The sequence below is a fragment of the Cinclus cinclus genome, chromosome 1, assembly GCF_963662255.1.
Source record: "Cinclus cinclus chromosome 1, bCinCin1.1, whole genome shotgun sequence".
Classification (NCBI taxonomy): Eukaryota; Metazoa; Chordata; class Aves; order Passeriformes; family Cinclidae; genus Cinclus; species Cinclus cinclus.
In genome coordinates, this window is record NC_085046.1 from 29,241,413 (window position 1) to 29,266,803 (window position 25,391).

At 34.8% G+C, this 25,391-nt stretch overlaps 1 protein-coding gene across 1 annotated transcript in view; it reads left to right on the plus strand.

The window, feature by feature from the left end:
- Positions 1 to 25,391, plus strand: part of AHR (aryl hydrocarbon receptor) — a 59,822-nt gene that overhangs the window by 22,553 nt on the left and 11,878 nt on the right. Inside the window, exons 3-5 of the mRNA XM_062508169.1 lie at positions 16,636 to 16,751; positions 19,947 to 20,036; positions 21,842 to 21,965. Of these exons, the coding sequence (XP_062364153.1) occupies positions 16,636 to 16,751; positions 19,947 to 20,036; positions 21,842 to 21,965 (330 nt within the window). The remainder of the gene's footprint in view (positions 1 to 16,635; positions 16,752 to 19,946; positions 20,037 to 21,841; positions 21,966 to 25,391) is intronic.

Sequence of the window (25,391 nt, forward strand, 5' to 3'; positions counted from 1 at the left end):
GTTTTCCTTCTGGTATTGATTACTGTAATCAGTAGGAGTCAAAGCACTAACAAGTTTCCCAAAAATGCCACTTTCTTTTGTATGAACAACCTAGGAAATAAATTTTAAAGAATACATCTAATGGGATATCTATTTAATTTAATTTGTATTAAGGCCACTGAACTCTCTTCCTCTTAAGATATCGATAATAACCTTAAGCAATTTACACTTAAATGATAACTGTAACTCTAGTAATTCAAAATTAATCTCAGCCAGGTAAATTGTTAGCTGATGCAGTAAGTTCAACTATAAATGGCTGCAGCATCACCTTTTCTATGTACATCTCTGAAAATAAACATTGCTGTCTACTTTCTGAATGTGATAATGGACTACGTGTTACTCAGTTTTAAAGAGACTCACCCCACTTAAAGGTTCTGTATAAGAAAGTTCTGTGCATAAGATAAATGGAACTAAGAGATGCAAATAATAAATTATTTTATAAAAGCTGATTATTTTTCTATTTTTATGCCATGCAAGAGTGAGAGTTGCAATCAGTTCTGATTCTTTTGTTTATTTTATCAGTAGGATGAATAGCTTATAGCAGAAGTTTTTGCTGTTTTGCTTGCAGAGCGAGTTGATTCCAGATTGTATGAAAAGTATTTGTTACATGAATTTATTCTGCAAGGCTGGCAGTTATATATTTATGTATGCAAAGTGTGATACTGCTAAATGTTTGGAATTAAATAGTAGATTTTTTTTTTTTGGCACTAGGATCTAAGGATGAAAATGCCATTTGGTACATAAAAGCAAAAAACTGTAAATTACTACAGTACTAACTAGACTAAACATCCATAGTTCCTTTCATGAGAAATATATTACTGAATTACATATAGTTTATTTTTAGTTCACCCCTAAATTATGCCAGTTATGTTTGAGGAGAGAGACAAGTATCAATAGTTTTCACAGCCTGCATGAAGAGCAGGAAAATAAATCTGGTACATTAGATCCTACTTTTTTTAATAACTTCTTTTGTTGCTAGAGCTAAAAGTAGACTAGGAAAGCTCATAGAGATATTAACCTTTTATCTTCCCTGCAAACCCAAGCTGTCCTGAAGAAAAAAGGCCTGGCAATTTTGTGTTTTTTTGTGAGACTGAACAAGATCAATTAAATCTCAGAAGTAATGTATATCCTTTGTGCAAAACAGACCACATCTATCCCACCTGTTATTTTATCTTTGTACAGGTCAGTCTTTCCTCTGCTTGTATGTTAGTATAGTCATCAGCAGTAATATGTTATTTTTATTATACTTATATATTATGCTGGTATATTTTTATGTAAATAAAGTTTATTTTAAATTTCCTTTTGCACTTACATTTTTTAGTTTAAACATACCTGCAAAACCAGTTATGCTTTTAGCAGAATTAATTTTATTTTGCTGAGTCGTTTATACATATGTACCACAAAGCTCAAACATTATAGAGTCATTTCACTTTTCTTTAACTGGTAAAATAACATAAATCATGAACTTTTGCTATAGCCTTGCACAGCCTTGTTGTTTTTGTTGAATGTTTGGGTCAGAGAGAGTTAAGAACTGGTTATGGAATATTAATACTTGTGAAAAGATAGTAAAGGTAGTTTTCAACTCTTTGTTAAATGCAATGTTGGATTCAGTGACATTTAGTAATTGGCCATCACATTGGCAAATATTTGATGTATGCAAAGGAGGCTTATAAAATTGAGAGGTTGCAGCTATATGTGTTACTATATAGGTTCTGCTAAACTTTATCTGGCCTCTGAGCTTGTGTTAGCTGTTGAGCTCTGCTGAATGCTCTGGTGAATGTTGAACTGTGGTGATTTACTACTCACTGTGTTGAAGAAGAATCATTGGGGTTGTTTTGCTTGAGCACTGTGTGCTGTGGGCTGTCGTAACTTAAAAGCAAATATGTTCCCTGCTGAAACTGTCCAAGCTGTGGAGCGAACCATGTCCACTCTCAGGTTGGAAAGCAAGCTGGGGGGAAGTGCTTGAGGGCTGTTTCACCTTTCTAAATCAAAGTCTTCTGTTCTTCAAACCATTTCATTTCTTGCCATCTTATTGCTTGTGTTTTTCTACAAGAATGAGGATTGTTCAACTTTATGTTCATTTGGAATGCAGATATCTGAAGCTGAGCTGCAGAATTAATAAACTATATCCAGAATGTGTTTGTATGCAAGCTCTTCTCCAGCAGAGATGAAAACTGCTTAGAAATGGAAACATACTTCTATGTCCTTTTATAAATTTGTGATGAATTAAATGTAATGGCAAAATTAAATACTTAAATTATGATTGGCAGTAGTGTTACAAAAGTGATGATGTGCAAGGCAGTAAAGGGGATGTGTATAGCTTTTGCCAAAAATTCTCATGTTGCTCTTCCTTCTTTTGTTCTATAAGATCAGGGAAATTAGTATGAAGTTGTGCCTGGAATCAATCTGGACTTATTTCTACAAAACAATTCATAGCAGCAGTATATTTGGAAAAAAAAGTTCTTATCAGAATATGCTATAATTTATAAACTCAAATTAAAACACTCTTGGTGAGTTCAGCACAAAGGGCTGGGATGCAGGAAGGAAGTGGGGTTCATCTCACTAACAGTCACCATCTGAATCCTGCAGAGAGTTCCGTGTCATCTTTTCATCTGTCCTGTATGCATCTCCCTCACTAACATATTAAAACTAATAATAGATTCTCATTCTGGCTTATCAAAGCTAATCTGTAATATGATGGATTAATTTTAGGACTAAAGTAAATGTCTTAAATATGGAAGCAACACTTAGATTCTATTAAAAGATTAAACAAATATGGTGAATAGTTGCAACTGGATTGTTTTATATAAAAATATATCTTGTCATTAATGACAGTTGTCAAAGGAATGTATTTGTGAGTGTTGTTATTAATAATTCAAATGGCTTAGTGGCACAGGTGGAGTAAATGGAGTGAAATTGTCGCTAGAGTATTTCAAAGTAGTTTTGCTCTATTTTCGCTTACATTTCAATTTGTTCAGCTATATGCATACATTTCTGTGACTGTGTGGATTTTTCTCCTGATGAACATAGTGAAAAAAAGTTAATGTAATTTTTTTTTTATCTAAAAATCAACTGCACAAGGATAACTTGATGTGTGTTTTGGGGAGGAACTGCTCAACTATGAGAAGTGATTTTTCTTTTCTTCTTGGCTAAATCCCAAATATTCTAAGCATATGGAACAATTTAGCAGAAAATACGTAATTATCAAACAGATCTGTCTTTGCCACCTTGAAAACTATTTCTTGTGGCAGGGTAAATGAAACCTCATGTTTAGATTTTATTTCATTTGATCTTTCATTTCTTTGGCAGCAGAATACAAAAAAAATATGACAGATGGCACCATTAAAATATGGCTTGATTTGTGCTTACTCTAATATGAATCTGAATGTGGTTGATAAAGACATGGCACAAACTTCTAACTGAAATTTTGAAGCAAAGTACATTTATCTTGGTAAGAACATGAACAGCCTGTGTAACTGTAAAAACAGATTTAATATCATGCAGGTGTTCACAAGAAAATATGTGCACATTATTCCTTCTATTATAAATAAAACTGCAATCAAATTTTGGCTCTAAGCTTGTTTCTGTTTCTCTTTTCTATGTGGAGGCCAATATCAGTGATTGCCAATTCTGTGTTGTAGTGTCCACTCTCTGGGCAGATAGCCTTACTGATGTAGCCTTACCTATAAAAACCACTTTTTACAACATAAAAAATGTTCTGTCGAGATTAATTCAGTAGGCTCTCCTTATGTGGCTTCTGATTTTTCTTTATTACCTTACGAGATCTAAAGTCTTTTGAAAACGGAATTTTATGGACTAGATTTTGCATTTCCCATGAAGCGCTTATCCCATAACAGTGTGGTCCCTTTCAATGGGGACAGGGTCAGGGACTGATGTTGTTTTTTTGGTCAGTGTAGATGGAACGCGCTTTCTGATTTGATCTTTCAGGCTTGAGAAACATTTTAAAAATTCTTTTCTATATTGGAGATATTTTTCAACAGGAAGAGTATGACCTGTGCCCCCAGATTTCAGACCTCTTCTGCAGTGGAAAAGGAAGGATTGGGAACCACCTATAGCAGAGGAGTGAATAAAACCTGGGTTTATACCCTGCCACTGAAGAAAAGAGCTATGCAATTTTCTTCAGACCTGTAAAAGAATCAGCTGCCCGAAGAACCTGGATTTATGCCATATGGGGGAAAAGTCAGGAGAAATCCAGTTTCTGTACCATGTTTAGGGTCAGGGTGAAGTGAGTGCCAAGCCATTCTTACCCATCCAGAGGGACACATGGCAGCTGTGCATGCTGGGGCTTACAGTGGAACTTAGGAAACTGAAGTATGTGTAGTATTTAAATTGTGACTTTTCTAAATAGTATGTTGGATGTAGAACCCCACATTTTGTGTATCAGGTCCTTTACATGGATCTGGCCTTCTGGAGTTGTACAGTACTCTGGCCTATAGCCACATCCATCTCTATTGCAATTGTCCACGTTAAAACAATGTTTCCTGTTACATAACTGTTTTCAGAAGTCCGGGAGCCAGACAATAACTGGCTAAACTAAAATGTTAAGAATGTTTTTCACTTCAGTAGCTACAGTTAGTAAATACTGATAAGTATTTTTGTAAGCTTGCAGTCGTTCTCATTTCAGCTTGTCTGGTGGGACTAAAACAAATGACATGGAAGACTTTATTAAGTTGGACTTAGCTGCCTTTTTTTTATTTTCTCCCTTCTGAAGATTTTGGTAGCTTCTCTTGAAGCAAGCTTGGAGATAGTATTGAAAGGTGCATTTCTGTAGCTCAAGGTTACTCCATTTATCAAGAAATTTAAAACAACTGAGATACTCCAGAAGTTCTGATTGGTGTCATTCAGTTTGTCAGATCACGTTAGGGTCTTAGAAATATCCCAGGAATGGGAGCAAAGACGCCCTAGAGAGTACAATTTACAGGAGATGACTGTGTTTGTCATGTTCAGCACGGCAGAATGCAGGCTGGGGGTTATGATTGCTGTCTGTGAGTATACCAAGCAAGGTAATACCAAAAAGGGAGAAGAGCTTTGGAAGTTAATGGTGTTATCACAGGAGGACATAAGCTGGACATGACAAAATGGTTACCGGTGATTTGAGGATTTCTAGTAAAATAAGCCTTCCTAGAATGTGAGGGGAGAAAGAAATAAAAAAAAAAAAAAAGAGGAAGAACTAAGTATTACTGAGATTTAACTAAATATTTACTGTAGTGACGTGGTGTAACAGCAGTTATTGTCTGAAAATGTTGCTTTGTCCCCTTGAAGACATTGCATCTTCCAACTTAGCTTTTTAATGGCATTTCAGGTGCAGTGAAAGTTGAACATGCTTCAGAAAGTGTTTTGTGAGGAAATGGTAATTACTTACTTACAGCCTTTCTAGTGTTGTAGTTTCTTTAGAAATAAGAATTTATGGAATTCCCAAACAAGAAAGGAATGTGTGTTATATGAAGAGTCAGTGAGAGAGGCTGATCCTTCTGAGCATCTAGCAAAGTCTCATGTTTACTGTAAAGCTGCGGAACCAAGTTATGTGGAAACAGATGGAAATCCCTTTTAAATTGTGCTGTAGTATTGTTGATTTCAGAGATAGGAGATACTGCAACAGCGCACTATGAACTCCATGGCCAGGTAGTGTCACAGCTCCAGAGAGGTCCTTTTTGCTGTCAGATTCCCAGAACAATCTTTGTACTTCTAGACAGTTTCAAAACAAACAGAATTTCCCCACAGCACAAATAGAAAACAAACAAAGACCTCCCTCCCCAACCAAAAAAATTCGGTCACTCCACACAAGCTGAATAGTTCTAGAGTATGAAACTGCAGTGAGAAACTGAAATCTTGATACTGTCCTATCACTCATCTTTGTGTGTGTGGCTGCCCTCCAGGGCAAACTCATCAAGGCAGGAGCTTTCTGTGTTTATGTGTATCTGTGGGTCAATTAAGTTGTGATGTTTAGTGAATAGTGTTTAAGTATCTGTCTAGATTTCTGAAGAAGTTTATTAAAAGTAGAGTGGAAGCTTAAAAAAATATTAAGAAAATTTTGTGTGCCTTTTGGTTTACTGAAAAGCTTATGCTATGAAAGGAGCATATCATTTCAGTAGTTAGAATTATTGAGAATAGAACATTAACTGGAGTGATTATTTTAAAATAATAAGTAAAATTTAATATATTAATTTTAGAATTTTAAGAACATAAGGTATGTTAAAATATTTTGTGTTATTGAAGAAAATGTTCTGTCTACGAGAACTGGTAGACATACCTGGTATCATATTAATGAAAATACTGTTTTGCTTTAAGTTTAGTGTTCATGTCAGACTCAACTGAGCAGTTGTTTCTGAAAGATGAGTAAATGAATTGTTCCAGTATTAAGTTGTTGTTTATACTTGTTGTGTCTAGGGCGTGTTTTAATATTGAAAGTTTTAAATATTTAAAATAATTATTATATAAATCCTTTAATGCTAGAATTACTGGAATAAGCTTTGCAAACTTACACCCATGGTTTGTCTGTGCTTTTATCAGACCACTTCTATCAGGTTTACTTATGGATAGACCAGAGCAGGCTCTCTGTAAAATAAATCCCTGTGAAGGAGATCAGATGACAGAGGTAGAGGTTCCTGTTACCCCAAGTCCTCTTCTTCCAAAGTTTGTCTGTGTGCTCCAGTTCCCCTTCTTTGCATCATTCCTTGGCTTTCTCTTTCCCTCCTCCTTGGGGTTGTAATGAATAAAATATAGTTTTCCTTTGCGTCACAGCCTAACCCTTAGCAACATAAGTTACATAACGTTTGCTGTTGCTATTTCTGTTTTCTGATGCTAGATCAGAAGTACAGATCTCTGTCCTGTGATACCTCCTAGACACAGTTTTCAATAAAAGTGTCTGGGATAAAATTTGGTCTGCATTTTTTTCCTTTTTCTTCTTTCTGTATAGGAAGCCATTGAAATTTTTACCTTGTTTGTTATATGGGGACTATGACCATTCATTAATAAACTTTGTAGTTCAACGTAGCACACCAGAATTGTCAGGGAAGATGATATTGAAATACTGTGAAATTATAAGTTTTAAGCTTTGTGTAATCTAATGTGATTTTCATATGGAGCACTGAAATCTCTCCCAGTTAGAGAATCTGGACTTTCAAACCTTTACTGCATTTATCCTTGCACTGCTGGTGGAGCTGAAGTGCTCGTGTTCTGGTTTCATGGTTAAGGAAATGAAGTGTACAGTGCCTGTATGATTTCCACCATAATGCACAGGGAGATGTCAGAACCACAAAACCATTCCTTCTCTCAACTTTGAGGCATATTTTTGAAAACTTCCTCATTGTATTCAGCCTTTCAGTCTTTCTCTTTCTTACCTGCCCCACTACCTGTGGTAGTGTATCTTATAATCCTATATTTACTTGAAAAATATAATAGTGTCTGTTACCATGTGAAAAAAATATACGTAAGCCATAGATTCTGCACTATTTATTGTCTTGCTCATTTTTGGATTCAGAGTTCTGCTGTCTTAAAATGCTGCCATGACTGAAGCTGTGGGGAAAGACAGCTGCCACTTTTGCAGGCTGTTGCACTTAAAACATTGTTCTTTTAGCGTGTTTAACCATGAAGTTTTGGATATTTTTCCAGAATAACAGTGGAGACCCAGTATTTTATCCAAATTCTGGCTCAGGAAGCTGCTAGACATTTAGCCCCTGATAAACTCATTAGGAAAGATCTAATTCCTGTCCTGGTTACCTGCTATTACCTATTCAGCTTTCCATAGGAGACTGAGGTTAGGGTTCATTTCTTCTAAGAGGCTTTTAGCCGGTATAAAAATAATGCTAGGAAGAGTTAGAGATGTTTCATACAGGCTTTCCCATGTTTCAGGTGCTAGAAAGAAAGAATTTATGATTTTCTTCCTCCTCTTTAGTATTTTCACATGTAGTCATGCATTTAGCAAAACAGTAAATTTTCAGTACAACCACCATTAAAATATATCTCCTTATTTTATTATAAATGAGTTTTAGGATTTAAATTGTGGTCCACTAAACACACAACTTATAAAATAGCAAGTAAGTTACCAGCTTGTTGGCTCACCTTTTGTAACTTCAAGATATTTTGAAAAGTAGCTGACAGTATTTTTTTTTCTCTAGATGTAGTTTAATAATTATTTAAATGAAAAAAATTGCAAATTTAAATTAAAATCTTGTTCTTCAGTAAGTTCAATTATAAAATAATATGTTCAATTTTAAAATATAATAAAGAGGAATAAAATACCACACTACAGTATTTCTAGGATATGGTGGTTTATCAACAAAAGCTGTAGGGTTTAGAAACTTTGAAAGTATTTTTTCTGTTTTTGTTTGTTGTTAGTGTTGGTAAATTTTACTAAGCAGCAAAATTAGATTCAGAGAAAAGAGTATTTCCTTTTTTCCCCCAGTAGGGCAAGTGACTGCACTCATTTACTATCTTATAAGTAATCTTGTGATTCAGAAATTTAATTTCTGGCAAATTTGTGGCTCCTTTTGAGTCTTGGCCAATGAAATTTGATTGAAGTTTAGGTAGAAAAAAAGGTGCTACTCCTGCCAAGTTTGTGTCAGTTTCATGATTTATAACTCTGAGCACTGGAAATGTATCCTTGCTGTAGACCTGGAAACCAAGTAGAACTTATCTGAACTCCAGACATGTCAATTTTGAAAGGGCAAGCAACAGACTTCCCTATGCCAAAAATAGCTTTCATGCTAAATTATTTAAGCATATTATTTGATCACACATAAATGAAAAATAGTACTTTTTACTTTGGACCTTTTTTGTGTAATAGGGGAAACACAAGGTCATTTTAAATTTAGATGGGTTTTGTTAGGTGAAGATGAAATATCACACACTCAAAAATCATGGTACTTGGTACTGAGACAAATGTTGTGCGCTGCTTTTGTTCCTCACGTATATTTGTTATATATTGATTGCAATGAAGAGACTGTTTTGGACTCCTGCAGCAGTTCAAGTAATGTGTACCACTTCTGCACTTTTCTCTTGTTGGGTGTAAAATATGCATGAAGACATGTCTGAAGTGTAAGTACAGCGGGGCCCTTGGGAACTTCTGGAGCTGTACCTTGAGTAATTTCAGTCCTGCACTGACAGAATATTTACTGGTTTATTTTTGGTTTGTAGGTCTGTCTTTATCTGTGGTCTCAGAAATGTTCAAGTAGGATTCTTAGTAGAACCTTAATATTGAAATTCTTTATCTTGATTATGCCAAAAGTATAAATATTCCACCATAGTCTAAAAAATGCGTATGGCTGTATTGTAGTAGGTGCTATGGTGGCAGCCACCGTAGGTTCTGTTAAAACATTTTCACTTGCATTTCAATAGCTGCACTCCTGTTTCTATTGAAACATTTTGTATTTTATATTAAGGCACTTTTAACCTTTGGAATCATCTGCTTTGGAGATGAAAATTTCCTTTTCCTTTTCTTAGCCTAAGCATTTTTGGGCAAGTCCTATGATTCTTCCTCCCTTCAATAAAATTTATTTTATACTTGAACATCCTTGCAGATGGGTAGACTTGTGCTCTCTCTGCTGTGTCTGTAAAGTTGATGAATAAGTCTTTTATTTGGTTTGAATCTGGGCTAAAAAGAAAGTACTGCGTGACTGGAAATGGAGGGGTGCACATGCACAGAACTTGTAGTGCATCCAGTGCAGGTCTGTGCTGCTGTTGGGCAGTCTCTGGTTGCAGTCACAGAATCTGCATACCTGGAAATATTTGATTTCTAGAGATTAGTAACATCAGTAAGTGATCTATATCTGTACAGCAGTTATGTTATTGACTCTCAAAAGCCCAGGAAATGCCCAGAACCTGACCACTTGCACTCATTCTGTTCTCCATTTTTAAGTTGTGGAAATAATTTAATTTTTCAGGCTTTTTTCTTTTTTTTCCTTCCTTTTCTCTCTCTTGTTAAAACTTACTCTGGTAAAAGTTTTATTCCCCCTCAGTCTCTTTTTTTTTTTTCTTTCACCAACCATAATCTACTAATATTTCTTTGAAAAGTATTCATGGTGGTATGATTTATCCTCTTGTGATTGATAGATGCTTCATGGCATTTTCTTTCTCTTGAACCATGAATAATATTTTTGAGGTCAAATCAAGAAAAACGTGTCTTCTGTGGCTTACTGGTTTCAGTAGTTTTCTTAACCATGTAGACATATTTATATATTTCCACTTAGCTGAAAGTATGCTTATGAATCAGTGTACCATGTCTTCTGAGACTGAAGGTTGGTTGTTAGTAGTTCTTAAAGTATATTTGGCTTTTTTATGAGAAGTAAAGGCAGCTTCTGGGTATTCTTTATTGGTAATTTTTCTGCTTTAAAATATATTTTTTGAAAGCAGTTCCAGTATTGTCATAATTAGATTCATTCATTGATGTTTAAGGGGAAAAAAGGTATTCTTTGATACTAGTCACTACCAAATGTACAATTTCATCTTCAATTTACTTATATTTACAAAATCCAGTTATTCAGGTTCCAGGACTACTTTTGTAAGGTGTTTTCTTCTATTATTGCTCTGAAATCTTCTGATGTTGCTCTGCACATTAGAAAAGTGATGTATTTTTTTACATTTTTATTAATGTATTTACATTTAGTTGTTTCAGTAATAATGAAGAACACACATTGTTATACATTGTTGCATCCATCCACAGCTTACTGTAATTTAGAAGCTGTACTGTAATTTAAAATACAGTTTGCCAGGAAGGCTGCTCTTAGATTATTTCATCTTCAAACGTGTAAGGAAGAGGACCCACTGTAAACCTATTTTGACAATTATTCAGAATCATAAGTTTAGAGGTAGGAAATAGAAAATTTAAGGATGCAAAACACAGTGAAAACCTTTTCCCCCCCCCCACATGTAGCACGTTTTGCTTGTAAGTGCAGCCTACACAGAAGTCAGTCTTGCTTCATGTGACATAACTACAACTTTTGAACTAGTTATGATAATTCTGAATTTTATTTATCTTCTCTTGTATCCCTGAATACAGAGCAATCCTTCACAAGTTTACTAAAATGTACAGTTTTTGCTGTCTAGAAGTGTAGCTATTTACAAAATATGCATCTTTTATCTTCCTAGAAAAATAGTTGCATCTTTTCCTTGTGTTACTTAACTTTCATGAACATTTTTGCCTTGACAGTGTCAGAGATTGCAAATGCGAAATGTTTTATAGAATCTTAAATAATGAAGTAATGGAAATAGATAAGGTTACATGCACATACATATATATATATATATGTATATACACACACACACACATATATGTATTACTTTATCCCACTTAAAATGATCTTTCACGAGTATAAACAGTTTAGCTTGTGTTAATGATTTTGGCAAGAGTTTAATATTAAACTACTGTTTTCTCAGTAGTGCCCTCCTAGTCTTGTGCTAGCTAGTGACTTTCATGTTGAAGCTTAGCATTTGTTGCTGGAGCAAGACCACCCCCCTCAAGAGAACTGTTGTTTTTGTACAGTAATCTAGAACAGACACGTAGAATTTATAAATCCACTGAAAAGGTTATGAAACGGTCTCAATTGGCTTTGACTGCAAACTTTGACCTGTTTGGCTGGATTTTGGAAACCGTGCCAAGATTTGATTTAAAGCAGTTCTGGGAAACCCTTTAAGATTAAATTCCAGGGCTGCGTGACTGATGTGCTAGTGATATATTTGCAATATTAGACAAGTGTTGCTTCAATACAGTTTTATGCTTAAGCAGATCGTTCACCTAAAAGTGAAAATTATCTCAAGTCTGATTCAAAGAAATCTGTTGCATCTCAATATGATTTTAAAAGGTCTGCTTAAAATTTGGTATCTTGATATTCTGTTCTCTACACTTCTCAGTAGTGAACTATCCTGACACCTTTAAAACAATTTGCTATGCTTTTTCTTTGGGGAATAAAAGGTAGGGAAAAGAAAAGTTTCTAAACACATCATACTTTGGTATGGTTTCTATGAAGCTTTTCAGCCAGCAATTGCTGAAATGGTTTTATTCAGCGCTCTAATAACACGTGGCTGGATTAGATGAATTTTTAGATGGAAAGTTTAATCATACATTTTTTCACTCCTTTGATAATAAGAGACATTTGGTGTGTGAATGCTCAGGTTTCAGTGGAGAAAAGTCTCTGCAGACTTTATAGCTGAGCACCAGCAAAAGTGCATTCATGTCAGAAACAATCCTTTATTCACTCAACACAGAAAAAAAGAACTTTTATTTATTTTTCTCACTTACTTTGTGTTTTCTGGTGACTTGGAAAAGAAAATGTACTTTTTTCCAAACATAGCAGTTTTTAGATTTGAGGAAAATAGTGTAATAAACTTGGTTTGGCTGAGTTGAGTATTGACAGTGTCCTGATACCCACTGATCGATGCCACTCTGTTCTATGGTCAGATTGTTACATAAGATATTAGTCACATAGAGGTTAAAGGCATTTTTATTAGATGTTGTCATTACTGATATTTTGAATATTTTTGTAAGTGTTGTAGCTGTGTAACTTCTTTCATGAATAGGGAAAGTGGAACAGTTTTTGAATGCCTTTGTCTTTAAGTGATTTAACTATCTGTATTGTATTCTTAAAGTAGTAGTAAATTCAGCAGTTCAAGTATGTTTTAAATCAAGCTTCTGCATGAATGCTCATCAGAAACTTGGCTAGATAGTTGCTAACATATACACCTTGTGATGAATTCTCTGCTTCTCCACTTACTTTATTAACTTTGCAGCAATTAGTACAGGTAGGGAGGGCCCTCTCATGTACATCAGTTAGAGTGTATTTGCACTTGCTCTGTGACAATTTTGTAATTCTCTGCTGTTGTAACTTCTGGTAAAGAGAATAAGGAATCATCATTTACAGGATTCCTGTTGAAAGTGCTCTGGTAGCGACAGATGGCTGCCTGGTCATTGATTTTTGCAACCTGAAGTGGATGAAATATTGGAGCTGGGACTTGAGAGCAGCAGCCTGCCAAGTGAGGAAGTCATGGCAAAGGTTCTTACTGAGAACAGGAGTGACAGCCTGGAAGGAAAAGGATGCTGGTTATGGGTTGAAGCTTGAGGGCGAGCATCCCTACCACGCCTAAATCCTAGAGATCAGGTGTTTGAAGGTGAAAAAGACCTTTTTCATCTTGGACAGAGTCTCTTTTGAAGGACAGCATTGAGATTAAATGAGACAGTTTTTTATTATTATGAGATTATTATTATTATTATTATTAATTATTAATTATTTATTATTATTAATGAGAAAGTTTATTTTTTTCAATAACTTTCCTCAGATTGCCTTCTAAATATCTCAGCAGATAATGAATGAAATTAATCAATCAGGAATTATTAGTTGATTCAGCAAGCTGCTTATAACTCATGCAGTTTCTTACACTGACTGTTGGTGCCTGGAAAGAAGGAAGATTACCTAATACCTGTTGTCTGTATGTATTGAAAATATTTTTTTAATGAAGACTTACATGATTTTGAAATGAAAGATGGCTTTTGGTAGTAAGTTAGAACTCAACTGCTAGAATTCTGTTTCAGACCTGAAGAAGTAGTTGTATGTCAAACATTTTTCCTCCCCCCACTCTGTACTGCTAGTCTAATAAAGTACACTGTATCTCCACGTAAGTCTCTTATCACCTGAATGTAACAGTTAAAGTCACAGTCAAGGATCTGGTAAATACTGATGTAACAATAGTTATGTAATTTATCTTTGTAGATGTAATGTAAAAGCAGCTCTTTAACATTTGCTGGCTTGGGTGCTAAAGCATTTCACAATCATAAAGAAAATGTATCAGAATATATATTTTTATTTTTTTTTATGTCTAGAAAAAATCTATTAAGTTTCAATATCTGATTGTCTTTGAGATTCAGCTTGTACTTCAAATCAGGGAAGTCTAGGCAATGAAATGATGCATATGGCTGGCCTTAGGATTAAATGACAATCATTAACCTACTTGGAAATCAGGTGCTTGCAATCCAACCCTCCTGCTAAAATTGTGTAACAGATGTTTTTTGGTTTGGGGTGTTTTTGTTTACTCATTTGGTTTTGGGGTTTTTTACAAGTATAAGCAAATTTGCTTTATTTTTGATACTTTAAAATTATAATAGGAAATTGAGAAGTAATTTGCTAGTGAATATATTCTAGAGTATTGTGTACAAATTTTTCCTCTTTAATCTGTGGGAGTATTCATGCTTTAATTTCCTGTGTAGGAAAATTAAGAGGGGATAGCGCACAATAAATTCTATTTAATTCAGAGATTCAAAGACTATAAAGTAATGAACTATTGAGATTATTTTGTTTGATGACATGAGTAAGACTATGAGAACTAGCAGAGCACACATGGCTGATTTTAAGCTAGGTAATGTTGACTGTAATATTACTTTTGGATGAATTATGCTTTTTAAGATTTAGTTCTCCTTTCCATTACCCATTATTATATCTCTAGCTGGTATTTCTGAGGCCATGTCATTGTGTGGCTAAGTCTGTTTAGAATTGCTGCTTAGCAAGGTGGTCCTCCCATGCTCTATGGCTCCTTGTATCTGGTAACCTTCAATTTGACAGTATAGAAGCACACATTACAAGTGTGCATCCTGGTATCCTGATTGTTCAGTGTCAGGGACTTGGGTGCCTTGTAGCATGCACTGACAGGCCTGTGATTCATTCATCTGTCAGAAAAAGGTAAATTTGAGGTTTGTTTTTTTTTTGTTGGTTTTTTTTTTTCAGAAGTTGTATACCAAATTATGGCTGTACAGCTCTAATTTTCACTGTATCTTCCAATTTTACTAATCCAGATTGTTGGAAATTTTCCATGTGCCTTGGTTATAAACAGCTTGATTCCATCCACATTGTGATTTCTGCAAAAGGTGTAGATTCCAGTTCAGGAAAATGTTTAACTTCACACGTACGTCTTGTGCACCTTGAAAGTTAAGAGCAATATAACCTGCAATGCATGAGCTGCATTTGAGTTCAGGAGCTCTGGTAGATTTTCTCTCTCAGATAGTATATTATCCTATCAGACATTATAAAAGAAAAAACTCACTTATGTTTAATGACATACAGTATTTTGCAAAATGTCAAGGGTGATTAGGCATCTTTACTTGCAGCTTTCACAGCTGAACATGGACTTTTTCAATAGTCATACAATATAAATTTCAAAATGTATTCTTCTAGTCCCTGTTGTCTTCAGGGGTGTTTAGTGAATATTCTATATACCCTTTTGAAATAATGCTAGAAAAAAAAAATATAGCTTTAAAAAAGTGAAAAGCATCATTTATCTTACAGTTAATATATGTAGTGTAAAATATCATTTAATGAAATTTAAAAGTGAGTGAACAGAAGTTCTTCAGGATTCTTGACTAAAGTTATGAACAGTGGAAAAATGAAGGCTTTCAGCAGGTTGAAAAACCATTTGAAATTTAGGCGGAATATCCCTTCATTATGAGAAACTTGTATTTTGCAGAAGTGCAGTTGTTTTTATGGATTTTATTCTATTCTAAATTTTTGTTGCTTTGCAGCAAAGAAATTTTGGTGTTGGAAGGTCACAGCCTTTACTTTATGGTCAAGGTTTAAGGTACATTGCTCAAGCACTTTTAAGCTGCTTAGGCACTACAGACCTACTCAGACTAATTTCAGATTTGAAGGTTTCCTTTCTTCCCCCCCCCCCCCCTCTTTTTTGAAGAGGTGAAAAGTAGTTAAATTCTGAGTTATGGATGATCTTTGAGTATGTGGTTTTATTTGACAGTATCTTGTTTATTAAAAGGCTGCAGAGATGGAAATGTCTTTTTGGGAACTTCATAGCAATATGGTCTGATTCTTAATTTCTTAGTCATTGGGTAATTTTTTCTTTCAATTAGACATATTTGTGATCTGAATAATGATGATTCGTTGTGGTATTTTATCAGAAGTTGGAAAGAGTGCCTAGTTGTTTAAAATGTTAAAATTTAACTGTGACAGGAAATGCCCACACCTTTTTGTTTGCAATACCTTTCTTTGTTTTATTGGGCTTTTCTACTGTGTAGCATGCATTTAGGGTTCATGTTTTTTTTCCTTCCTTTCCCTGAAGGGGGCTTTAGGTCTAGAGCAGGCTTACCTGTCTGATGAACCATAGTTTGATGTCTGAAATTAGGTGGGATAAGAATAAGTGCAAGTGTTTTCCTACCTTAACACAGAGTTGCTATCATCATAGGAGGATGGCCTGTGAAAACAAAAGTTCCCTTTATTTTTCACAAGAGTGACAAACTGGAAGTGAGTCTTGTAGTTAAGAGAAGGAGAAGAAGGAAAAAAGGTATAAAATAATGAGACTTTGGTTGATTGCCATAATACTGATTTTGTTGTGAAAGTATTATATATAGAAAAGAGAAGGATGACAAAATTAGGGGGTTCACCTTAAAGGTAAGGAAAAAGTTTGACATGGGAACATACATATATATATATATATATATATATATGTATGTATCTGTATGTGTAGATTTAAATAAATTTTTTCTCACACAAGTAGTAGATCATTACCTAAATTTCTAGTGAGCCTTTCAAAGATTGCTCAGGTTTTTGGTTTTTTTTGTTTTTTTTTTTTTCCTTTTCTTTGTTCTAGTTGCATTAAAATCTTCTAACTCTACAAGACCAGAAAGAAATGGCATTCAGGAAACCTCTACAACAGGAAAGTGTGGAGAAGGGATGCAGATCCTGGAAGGAGAACTCCTATTGCAGGTATGCTTTGCAACAGACATATTGTACAAAGACGTAAATTTTAAAAAGCTCCACCTGTATTTAGCATACTAGATGCTCACTGATGAGATAGGAAAAGTAAGTTTTCTTATTGTCATATTATTTTTTCATTTTCTTTAGATTAATATTAAACAGCTCTTGGATTTTCTTTGGCAGTAGGGACTTTAGAGTGGATGTTAGAGTATGGGCTTCTCTTCAATGTTTCTAAGTAATTTATTGGGGGGGGGGGTCCTATCTCTTTGCATCTGTTGTCAATATATAAAAGAACAGTTTTTATAAGGGCCAGGTATGTTATTAATTTACTGTAAATTTGGTGATTAATTGTCTGAAAGAAACAATTTCTCCTTGAAAGACTTTGGGGTTGCTGAAGTATCTTGCTTTCTCAGTGGTTTAGAAGAACTCAGCACATACATAGTGTAGATCCAGGACAAATTTTAAAATACCTTGAATAACTTTTATAATAACTAATGGAAAATACTAATACACTAAGTGTGGGGTTTTTTTTTTTAAATATTGTCTAGCCTCTTTTAATGTCCTGGAGGGTCAAAGCTTATGGAAAATGACATACTACCAAGTTCAGATTAAACTCAAGAAATTACAGATATGTAAGCTAGGACATGCATTTAATTTTCTAACCTAAATAAAGTATGAAAAAGAACTGTTGTGGAGCTTCTGCCAGCTTTCTCTTAAACAGGAAAAAAACCCTAAGAAGCTAGAATATATGATTTGTATTGGAGGCATCTATTTAATCTGAAATATAGGGGTTTTTATGACTTCTGAGTGGAAGTTATATGAGGGAACTCTTTTCCAGTATGAAAATTAAATAGGTGACATAGTTATTACTGAAAATTCTACCTCATTTGGGAAGTAAATGAACTGAATGTCTTGAATGAATTTGCTTTGTAAATATTTTATGTATGTGAAAAAATTTATAAGAATGAATGTGCAGATAGAGTTCTCTTAGGTTATGTAACTAGTCATAAGTGTGATGAAATTGGGAATTTTCTAGAAGATAGTGGGAATTAAAAAATCAAAGTTCTTCCACTCATACTTAGAAGTCTTTCAAAAGTGTCAATAAATTATAACTGATGATGAACATTTCCCTTTTATTATCTCCATACTTCTTTGTTTTTGCCAAGGTGATATAAGCACCCTGTTGTTTGTATTTTCTTTTTTATATGTTTACCAGATTTTTGCTTGCTTCCTAACAAACAGAAATTGTCTTTTATTTCCAATATGGAAACTGTCTTATCAATTTAATATATTGTGGAACTAGACATCAAATACCTAAATGTGCCTTCCTTAAAATCAAGCTACATTTCCTTTAAAATTGGTTAGATTATTTTAAATTCTTATTTTAAATATATAATCTATGTTTATGATAAGAAGACAAAATACAACCGCTAAGAAATTGTTAAAACTGGATTCCCACCAGTAATGAACAATTCTGTAATTACCTTTGTATTAGGAACATTGAGAGTAATCTTTAGAGGCACAAATAACATGTTTAGCTCTCCAGAATAATAAACTCCCTGAGAAATTTCATTATGTCTTTTAAGATAATTATTTTTGGATTGAATTTTGCAAAAACCTCCATCAGAACTCATCTCCCACTTATTGGTATATCCACACACATATATATATATATATATATATGCATTTTACAGAATTTTTGGCTTAAAGAATGCATGTGGCTATCTCAGAAACAATCCTGGTTTGAGACGAGCTGTGTATCAAGGACACTGCAAACTGTGATTTAATTCCAGATAGGGAAGATGTATGTAGCTCTGTATGAAATGGACCAGAATAACAAATTTTAACATTTGATACAAAGTTAGATGCTGTGCAGCTTGCAGATTTTTTATATCAACCAGCTGAGGTGAAGTGCCCTGCAGAACAGGTCAGCAGAGGACACGAGCACCTGCCACTGCGGCATTCTGCTCCCATGAAATTACTGCCAGCTTCATCAAAAACCAAGGATTCTGTGTAACCACTCGAGTTTTCTTGGATTGGCTATGCTATTGAATTTCAGATTATTATTGATTTTTTTTTAAGATCAATCTTTATTCATGTAAAATTTACTAAACTTCTAAGGATTTTTTTATAGAGCTAATGACTGTTTATGAGAGTAGATTAAATAATATCTGCACATTAAATTGGAGTAGTTCACAGTGCTTCATTTATAGATCAGTCATTTAATCAGATATTTCATTTATATATTATTACTTTGCTGCAGTAAGATATAGAATAGTCTTAGTTTACTTCACATTTTCTCTGTACAATAATTCCGCATAAATGAAGAGGTTTTTTTTTAAAAAAAGTGTTTTGAGTATGGTGGCCAAATTTGCCTTTGAGTACAGCTGAGGAAATTAAGTGGCACAATATACTCAATCCAGCCCCTAGAGACTGCCTTTTGTTAAATCTTGACTGAAATCCATAGAAGTAAATCGGCACCTTTCAGATGAGCTGCCAAGTCACAAATGTGCTGTTTGCTATCACAACAATTGCCATGGCCCATATTGATGGGGAGTTCAGATAAATGCCCTTTGCGTGACTTTGAGCGCGGAGCCGCCTGGTCTGCTGCTCTACGGAGGGGGAAATCTCTTCAAAAACACTGTTTACTTGCAGCAGTCTGCTTTTGCAGAGGGTTTTCTATTTTAAGTAAACTATAAAATGTTTTTTTGGACTATATAGGGGATCTTGATAGCTTGATTTCCTGTCCACAGTGGCCTGTCTGCACTATGAATAGAATGGATTTTTGGGACTGGATTTGTGACACGGCTCTCATCTGTGCTGTGGGCAGCTGGGGATATCCAAGGCTTGAGCCACACAAGCATCGTGAACTGTGGTTGATTTCAGTAGACTTATAGTTCTTCATACTACTGTCTCTCTTCTTGTGCAATCAGGAGTATTTAAATTCATCAACATGGTTTGACTTCTCCACTGAATTTTTAAAAAAGTTTAGGGTTTTTTTGTTAGATTCTGTTTTCTTCATTTTAGCACGTATACTGTAGAGAGATGCAATGAGAAATCTTTCTGTTTGTGCTGTTAGATAATGATGTGCTTTTGCATGCTTCACATTTTACTGGGGGAGTACAGCATAGGTAGACCTAGAGCCACAGTAATTATCTGGAATTTTTTCTCTGAAGCTGACAAATTGCTGTGTTTCTTCCCCAGGCATTAAATGGATTCGTGTTAGTTGTTACAGCAGATGCTCTGGTTTTTTACGTCTCTTCTACTATCCAAGACTACTTGGGATTCCAACAAGTAAGTTCATTTCTTCTTCTGTGTTATAAAGTTTTTGCTTAATTTTTGGAGAACATTAGTGTTTGTATTTAGCGTCTTAAATTTTTTTTTTTATAATAAAAATCTTAGTTAGGTACTTTAGGTTAAATTACTTTGAAACTATATTACTTTTCTATCAGCTTACATAGCCAGAATATCAGGCCAAGCACAACAGGAATATAATTTCCAAAGTTGAGTTAGGCAAGATAGGAAATTTTCACACTCAATTATTCTTTACTGCAACAACTGTTTGAAATTTATACTGTGGTGTTACCCAGTTTATGATGCTGAGTGAGACATAATTCAGTGGGAAGGTAATTATTTTAATAGAAACCTTTCATGAAAAATTATTTCCATATGCCTTGAGATTTATAAATATCAAGTGAGTAATTTTGGTATTTTTAGAATTTGTTCTCTTGCTCATATTTATTTATTTAATTATTAATTTCAAAACAAGCATTTGTTTTTTTACTATTTATGGTGCAGATCACATATGGCTGACTTCTTTGGGCTTGAAAACCAGGTACCAAAGTACTAATGACTGAGGCATAGCAGGCAAATTCTGCCTTTGTTAGAAAACTCCTGGGATTACTTTATGTGAAGATGATAGAATGAAGATGTAGTTATAGTTCTTAATGTACATCCATGGGTACTGCATATTGGTAGGTTCAGCTGCTGTCTAAAAATAGGGAGAGACCTTGCTCAGTCTGCAATTTCAGGTAACTGACAAGAGATTGGGAAAAGTTTGTGTAAAAGAAAATATTTCAAAAACACCCCACTGTTATTCCTGGGCTTACATATTCTTTCAGTGTTGGAGAATGAAAAAAGACAAAAGCTTGGAAAACAAATTGGGCATAACATTCGTGAAGTAATGGCAGTAAATCAAGTGCATGATATAGAAGAAAAGTCCTAAAGTTGCAAAAATTAGCATTTCTGGCAATTTATTCTGGAACATACTGATTGTTTTATGAAATTCGTCATAGCAAAATTTGACCTAGGCTTCTGCTTTTGCCAGTTCATCTCAATTATATTAGATTGATGTTTCATTTAAATATCTTCTGTACATATAATGGTTGGGGTTTTTAAACATGCCAAAACCAGGGATCTTAACTCTTCTCAGTCAACTGAGTCTTTTCTTGAATAATTTGGTTGCTTTTTTCACCCCTTAAATTTAAGCACTGATCCTTTCTCTGGAGCCTTTGCCATTTAGGTCACATTCGGAACCATACCATTGGTAGTGGAATAAGGGCTTAATAATTACATGTTTTAAGACATCCTTAAGAGGAGACAAAGCTTTCAGGCAAAGAAATCCACTGTTTATAATTTGCTTGGCTTACTTTTGGCAGTAATTTGGTTCAGGGTCTTTAGCTTCTTTTGTATTCCTGTAGCACCTATAATGGGTCAAGTCAAGTACTAGCAGGCAAGTACTTTATTTACCAGTATGTAAAATTAAATAATTGAAACAGAACCTAAGCATAACATTTCCAGGTCTTCTTAGGTAAAAGCAGAGAAAGAAATAGTTGTAATAATGTAATGTAGAATGTAATTTTTTTTTCTATGGCAATATTTTTTATTATGTTTCCCATGTTTACAGTCATGGGTCTAGCTGAACTTCTCTTTGTGTTGCTAAAAATTGTTTCATGAATCTTTGCCACCTACATGTGATTGTATTTATTCCTGAGCAAAATGGATTTTGCTATATCCATAACAACCATGTCAATCAGAAAACTTGTATCATGTTGTCATATAATTTTCTTATTGTTTTTCCATTCTCCTTTTGTTAATAGTCAGATATTATACACCAGAGTGTATTTGAGTTGATTCACACAGAAGACAGACCTGAGTTTCAACGACAGCTACATTGGGCATTAAATCCTGCCCAGCCAGGAGATTCTGGACCCAGTGTACAAGGTGAGAACAGAATTTATTGTTTTCCTGTTTGATTAGTTCTGGGGTTTTTTTGTTTGTTTGGTTGGTTTTTTTGTTTGTTTTGTTTTTTGGGGTTTTTTTTTTTGCTTTTAAAATTTGTCTATGTAAAAACTTTAGATAATTTTAGATGAATAAAGGAAGAAATAGCATCTTTCAGATTTATTGGAATTTTACGGACATATTTAGCCAACAGTGAGACTTTTTGCACTTTAAATAAGCACTGTTATTCATAGCACAGAACCATTAAAATACTAATTATACTTTAATTTGGAAGACTTTAATCTGGAGTATAAGTGACCATGTTGCTTACACTGATCAGTCTAAGGATGTGCTAGTTAGTGTTACTATAGGGAATAGTGCATTCATTGCCACATAGACCAGTACTTCTCTTGGAGATAAAAGGGGAAGAGAAATAAAAGATTAAATAGATGAGCCTTTAAGATCAAGCAGTATGCATGTTAGAGTTGTCACATGTTACTGGCTAATTCTTAAGTGAGCTGCTATATTGAGAAACTAAGAATTGCCTTAGATACACACATTGCCTGTGGATCAGAGCAAAGATATGTAGGTACAGGTGGTTGTGTGTAACACAGGAAACATGTGCCTGCATCATAATGACAACAAAGCCATTGAGACAACTGCTCCATTTTAATGCTCCCTTTGCACAACAGTTGTTTAAACATGCAGGTAAAATCTTCTGTTACTGTGACTTGATTATAGGAGGCTTATTAATCCATAAAAAGCCCATTTAAAAAAATAAACCTTAAAGTAACTTAACTTTTAAGAGTATGGAAATGTCACGATTTGATAGAGAAAAATTACTGTGTTTGTAACACACCTCTGTATATTTCAGTTTTTTCATTGAGCAGTCAATGTTGTTATATCATCTCTAGCTCCATCTCCACAGGCCTGCTGCATGGCTAGCTAATAGTAGAGCTCAGAACAGCAAAGAGTACAGTTCTCAGAAATCAGATTTTCATCCTCTTTGCTTTAGAGTGAAATTGTGCTCTATGGACCTTAAGCAAGTGCATATGAATTTAGAAAAGGTTGTTTGAAAATTATGACACCAGGTTGGATTGGCCTCAGATTTGACTGACCAACAGGAAGTGCTGAGCAGGATTACAAACAATTCTTTGTTTTGTATCTTGTGTTTCTAGCTTGTTAAAAGCTGCTAATTGTGCCCCGCTCCTGAAAGCATTCAGAACCTGTCTGGATGGGCTTTGAGCAACCTGGTCTAGTGAAAGCTGTCCCTGTCCATGACAGGAGGATTGGAATTAGGTGATCTCCAAGGTCCTTTCTATCCCAAACCATTCTATGATTCAGTGATGACTTTTGAGCCTCATGTAGAATAAAATGTTTGGATTTTGAGGATTTTTAAACTGAATTCTTATGTATAGCAAAGGATAATGCTGTGACCATAGGGATCCCCTTGATTTTTGCTAATTTAATCTATTTCTGTTTTAATACATTTGGCTAGTATTATGTAGATATTTATAGATACAGTTGTGCTCAGGCACAGATTCCATCCTGAGACTGGGAACTAATTCTGCTTCAGTTAGCCTGAACTGGTAATTTCTCACTCAATACTCTGGTATGTGCTAGACCACTGGTTTCCTCAGCTGTTACTGTCCTTCCCAGACATGCCTCCCAGTCTTTGTTTTGTTCCCAGAGATGTTTTCAAAATTCTGATTTTTCAGTCCCAAATATCTGCTTTGGGGCATTAAGTCTGGATTATCTTTTGAACTTTGCATGTTGTGCAACCATATGATCTTGAATTTAAAGACAAGCCTTAATGCACTGCATGTTCTGCTCATTGCTCCATGGTGTTGATGAGATCCAGTATGAGCTTCATGAAGGATATGGGTTCTAACCCCTGTAGTATTAACTGGTGCTTTTGTTCTAGGGGTTGTAGATGCTCTGTAAGATTCTTTGCCTTCTTACAGTGAGTCACTTCAAGATCCTGGCAGTTAAACCTTCCTGCCTTCTGTCTGCCTGGAAAAGTGCAGCAGTGCTGCTTTCACAAGTGTAGGAGGTTCAGTTTTGAAGCCCATTGCCTCCTGTTTTGAGTTCTGTTCCCTCCTGTTAGGAGCCACTTCTTTCACCACAGCTTTGCTCATTTTTGGGAACTGTGCATTTTACTATGGAACTTGACAAACTCCACAGGATGCAGCTGGACTTGTTGAACCTTCAAATTCCAGCTCTGTATTTACCAAAAGAGCAACGCTGAGTTTCTCCTGCAGCAGAAATGCTGCAGGACACACCTACCAGTGCCAAGGATGCCAGCAGAAACCCTGGCACTGCTTATTGGGTACTAGATCTGCACCTGGTCAGAGTTGGCATTTTTGAAATATTATTTAGGATTTTCAAGCTGTTTCTTTGACGCTTTTTCTTCATAATCATTGCTTCTTCAGAGAGCTTCTCAGAGAAGCACCCTCTCAGAAGTGTTGAAAATTCTCACTATCCATTAAGCAATTTATAACAAAAAAAAAAAATCCGCAGCAGGAGCGAGTAAAGAAGTTTGCTTTGTCTGTTGAGAGCCATACATATGATGAGTGTGAGAGTTTCTTATTTTCTGATTTCAAAGTTATATGGTAAATGTCTTGGACTACAAATACCCGAGTTTGTCTGCCTGTGGGATGTACTCATAATGCTGACTAGCCAATACAGTTCTTTAGATGGCTGTATTTTCAGATTATCCCATTTCATCACACTACCAGCTAGGACAGGAAAAGGTTTCCTTTTCTCCATACCTTGAAGTTTATTCAGCGACAATTTACCTTGCATAGCAATTCTTTTAGGAAAAAAATGTATCTCCTGATTTTATCTGAAAAGCTGGATAACTCAGCATACTTGTAGGATTTAGATGGCCTTAGGCTACAAGGCCTGTTGGTAAGACATCAGCAATATTATTTGGCTCCAATTCAGTCCCTTGAATTCATAGGAGATTAAACTGAACTGGCTTTTGGTAATGATTTGTTCACCTTTGGGTGTGTTTTGCCAGTGTTCTAACCTCTAAGCCTATCTATAAGTTTTTCCAGCTGTTCATGAGTCAAAATTATATTCCAGAAAATATAATGTGGTGTGTTATTAAGTGACATGCTCTCCCTGACCTCATCTCCATGTCTAGAAGGTCAATATGGATTCTTAAAATCTGTATTATTATTTTGTCCATACTTGATAATTGGTTCTCTAAGAGTACATGGACTGTTTTTAAGTTAAAGATTATTTTATTAAAAAATGTCTTTATAAGATGGATTTTTCTTTCAATTTTCTGCATGTATGAATTCCTAGGGAATTACTGGGATTTTTTAATATATATTGCAAACAAGATTGTTTTGCTAAATTTGTTGTGAGTAGTCATGCTCTGGTATCTCTGTGTATGTAGTCTTATGTAAAACATGTGTGTTC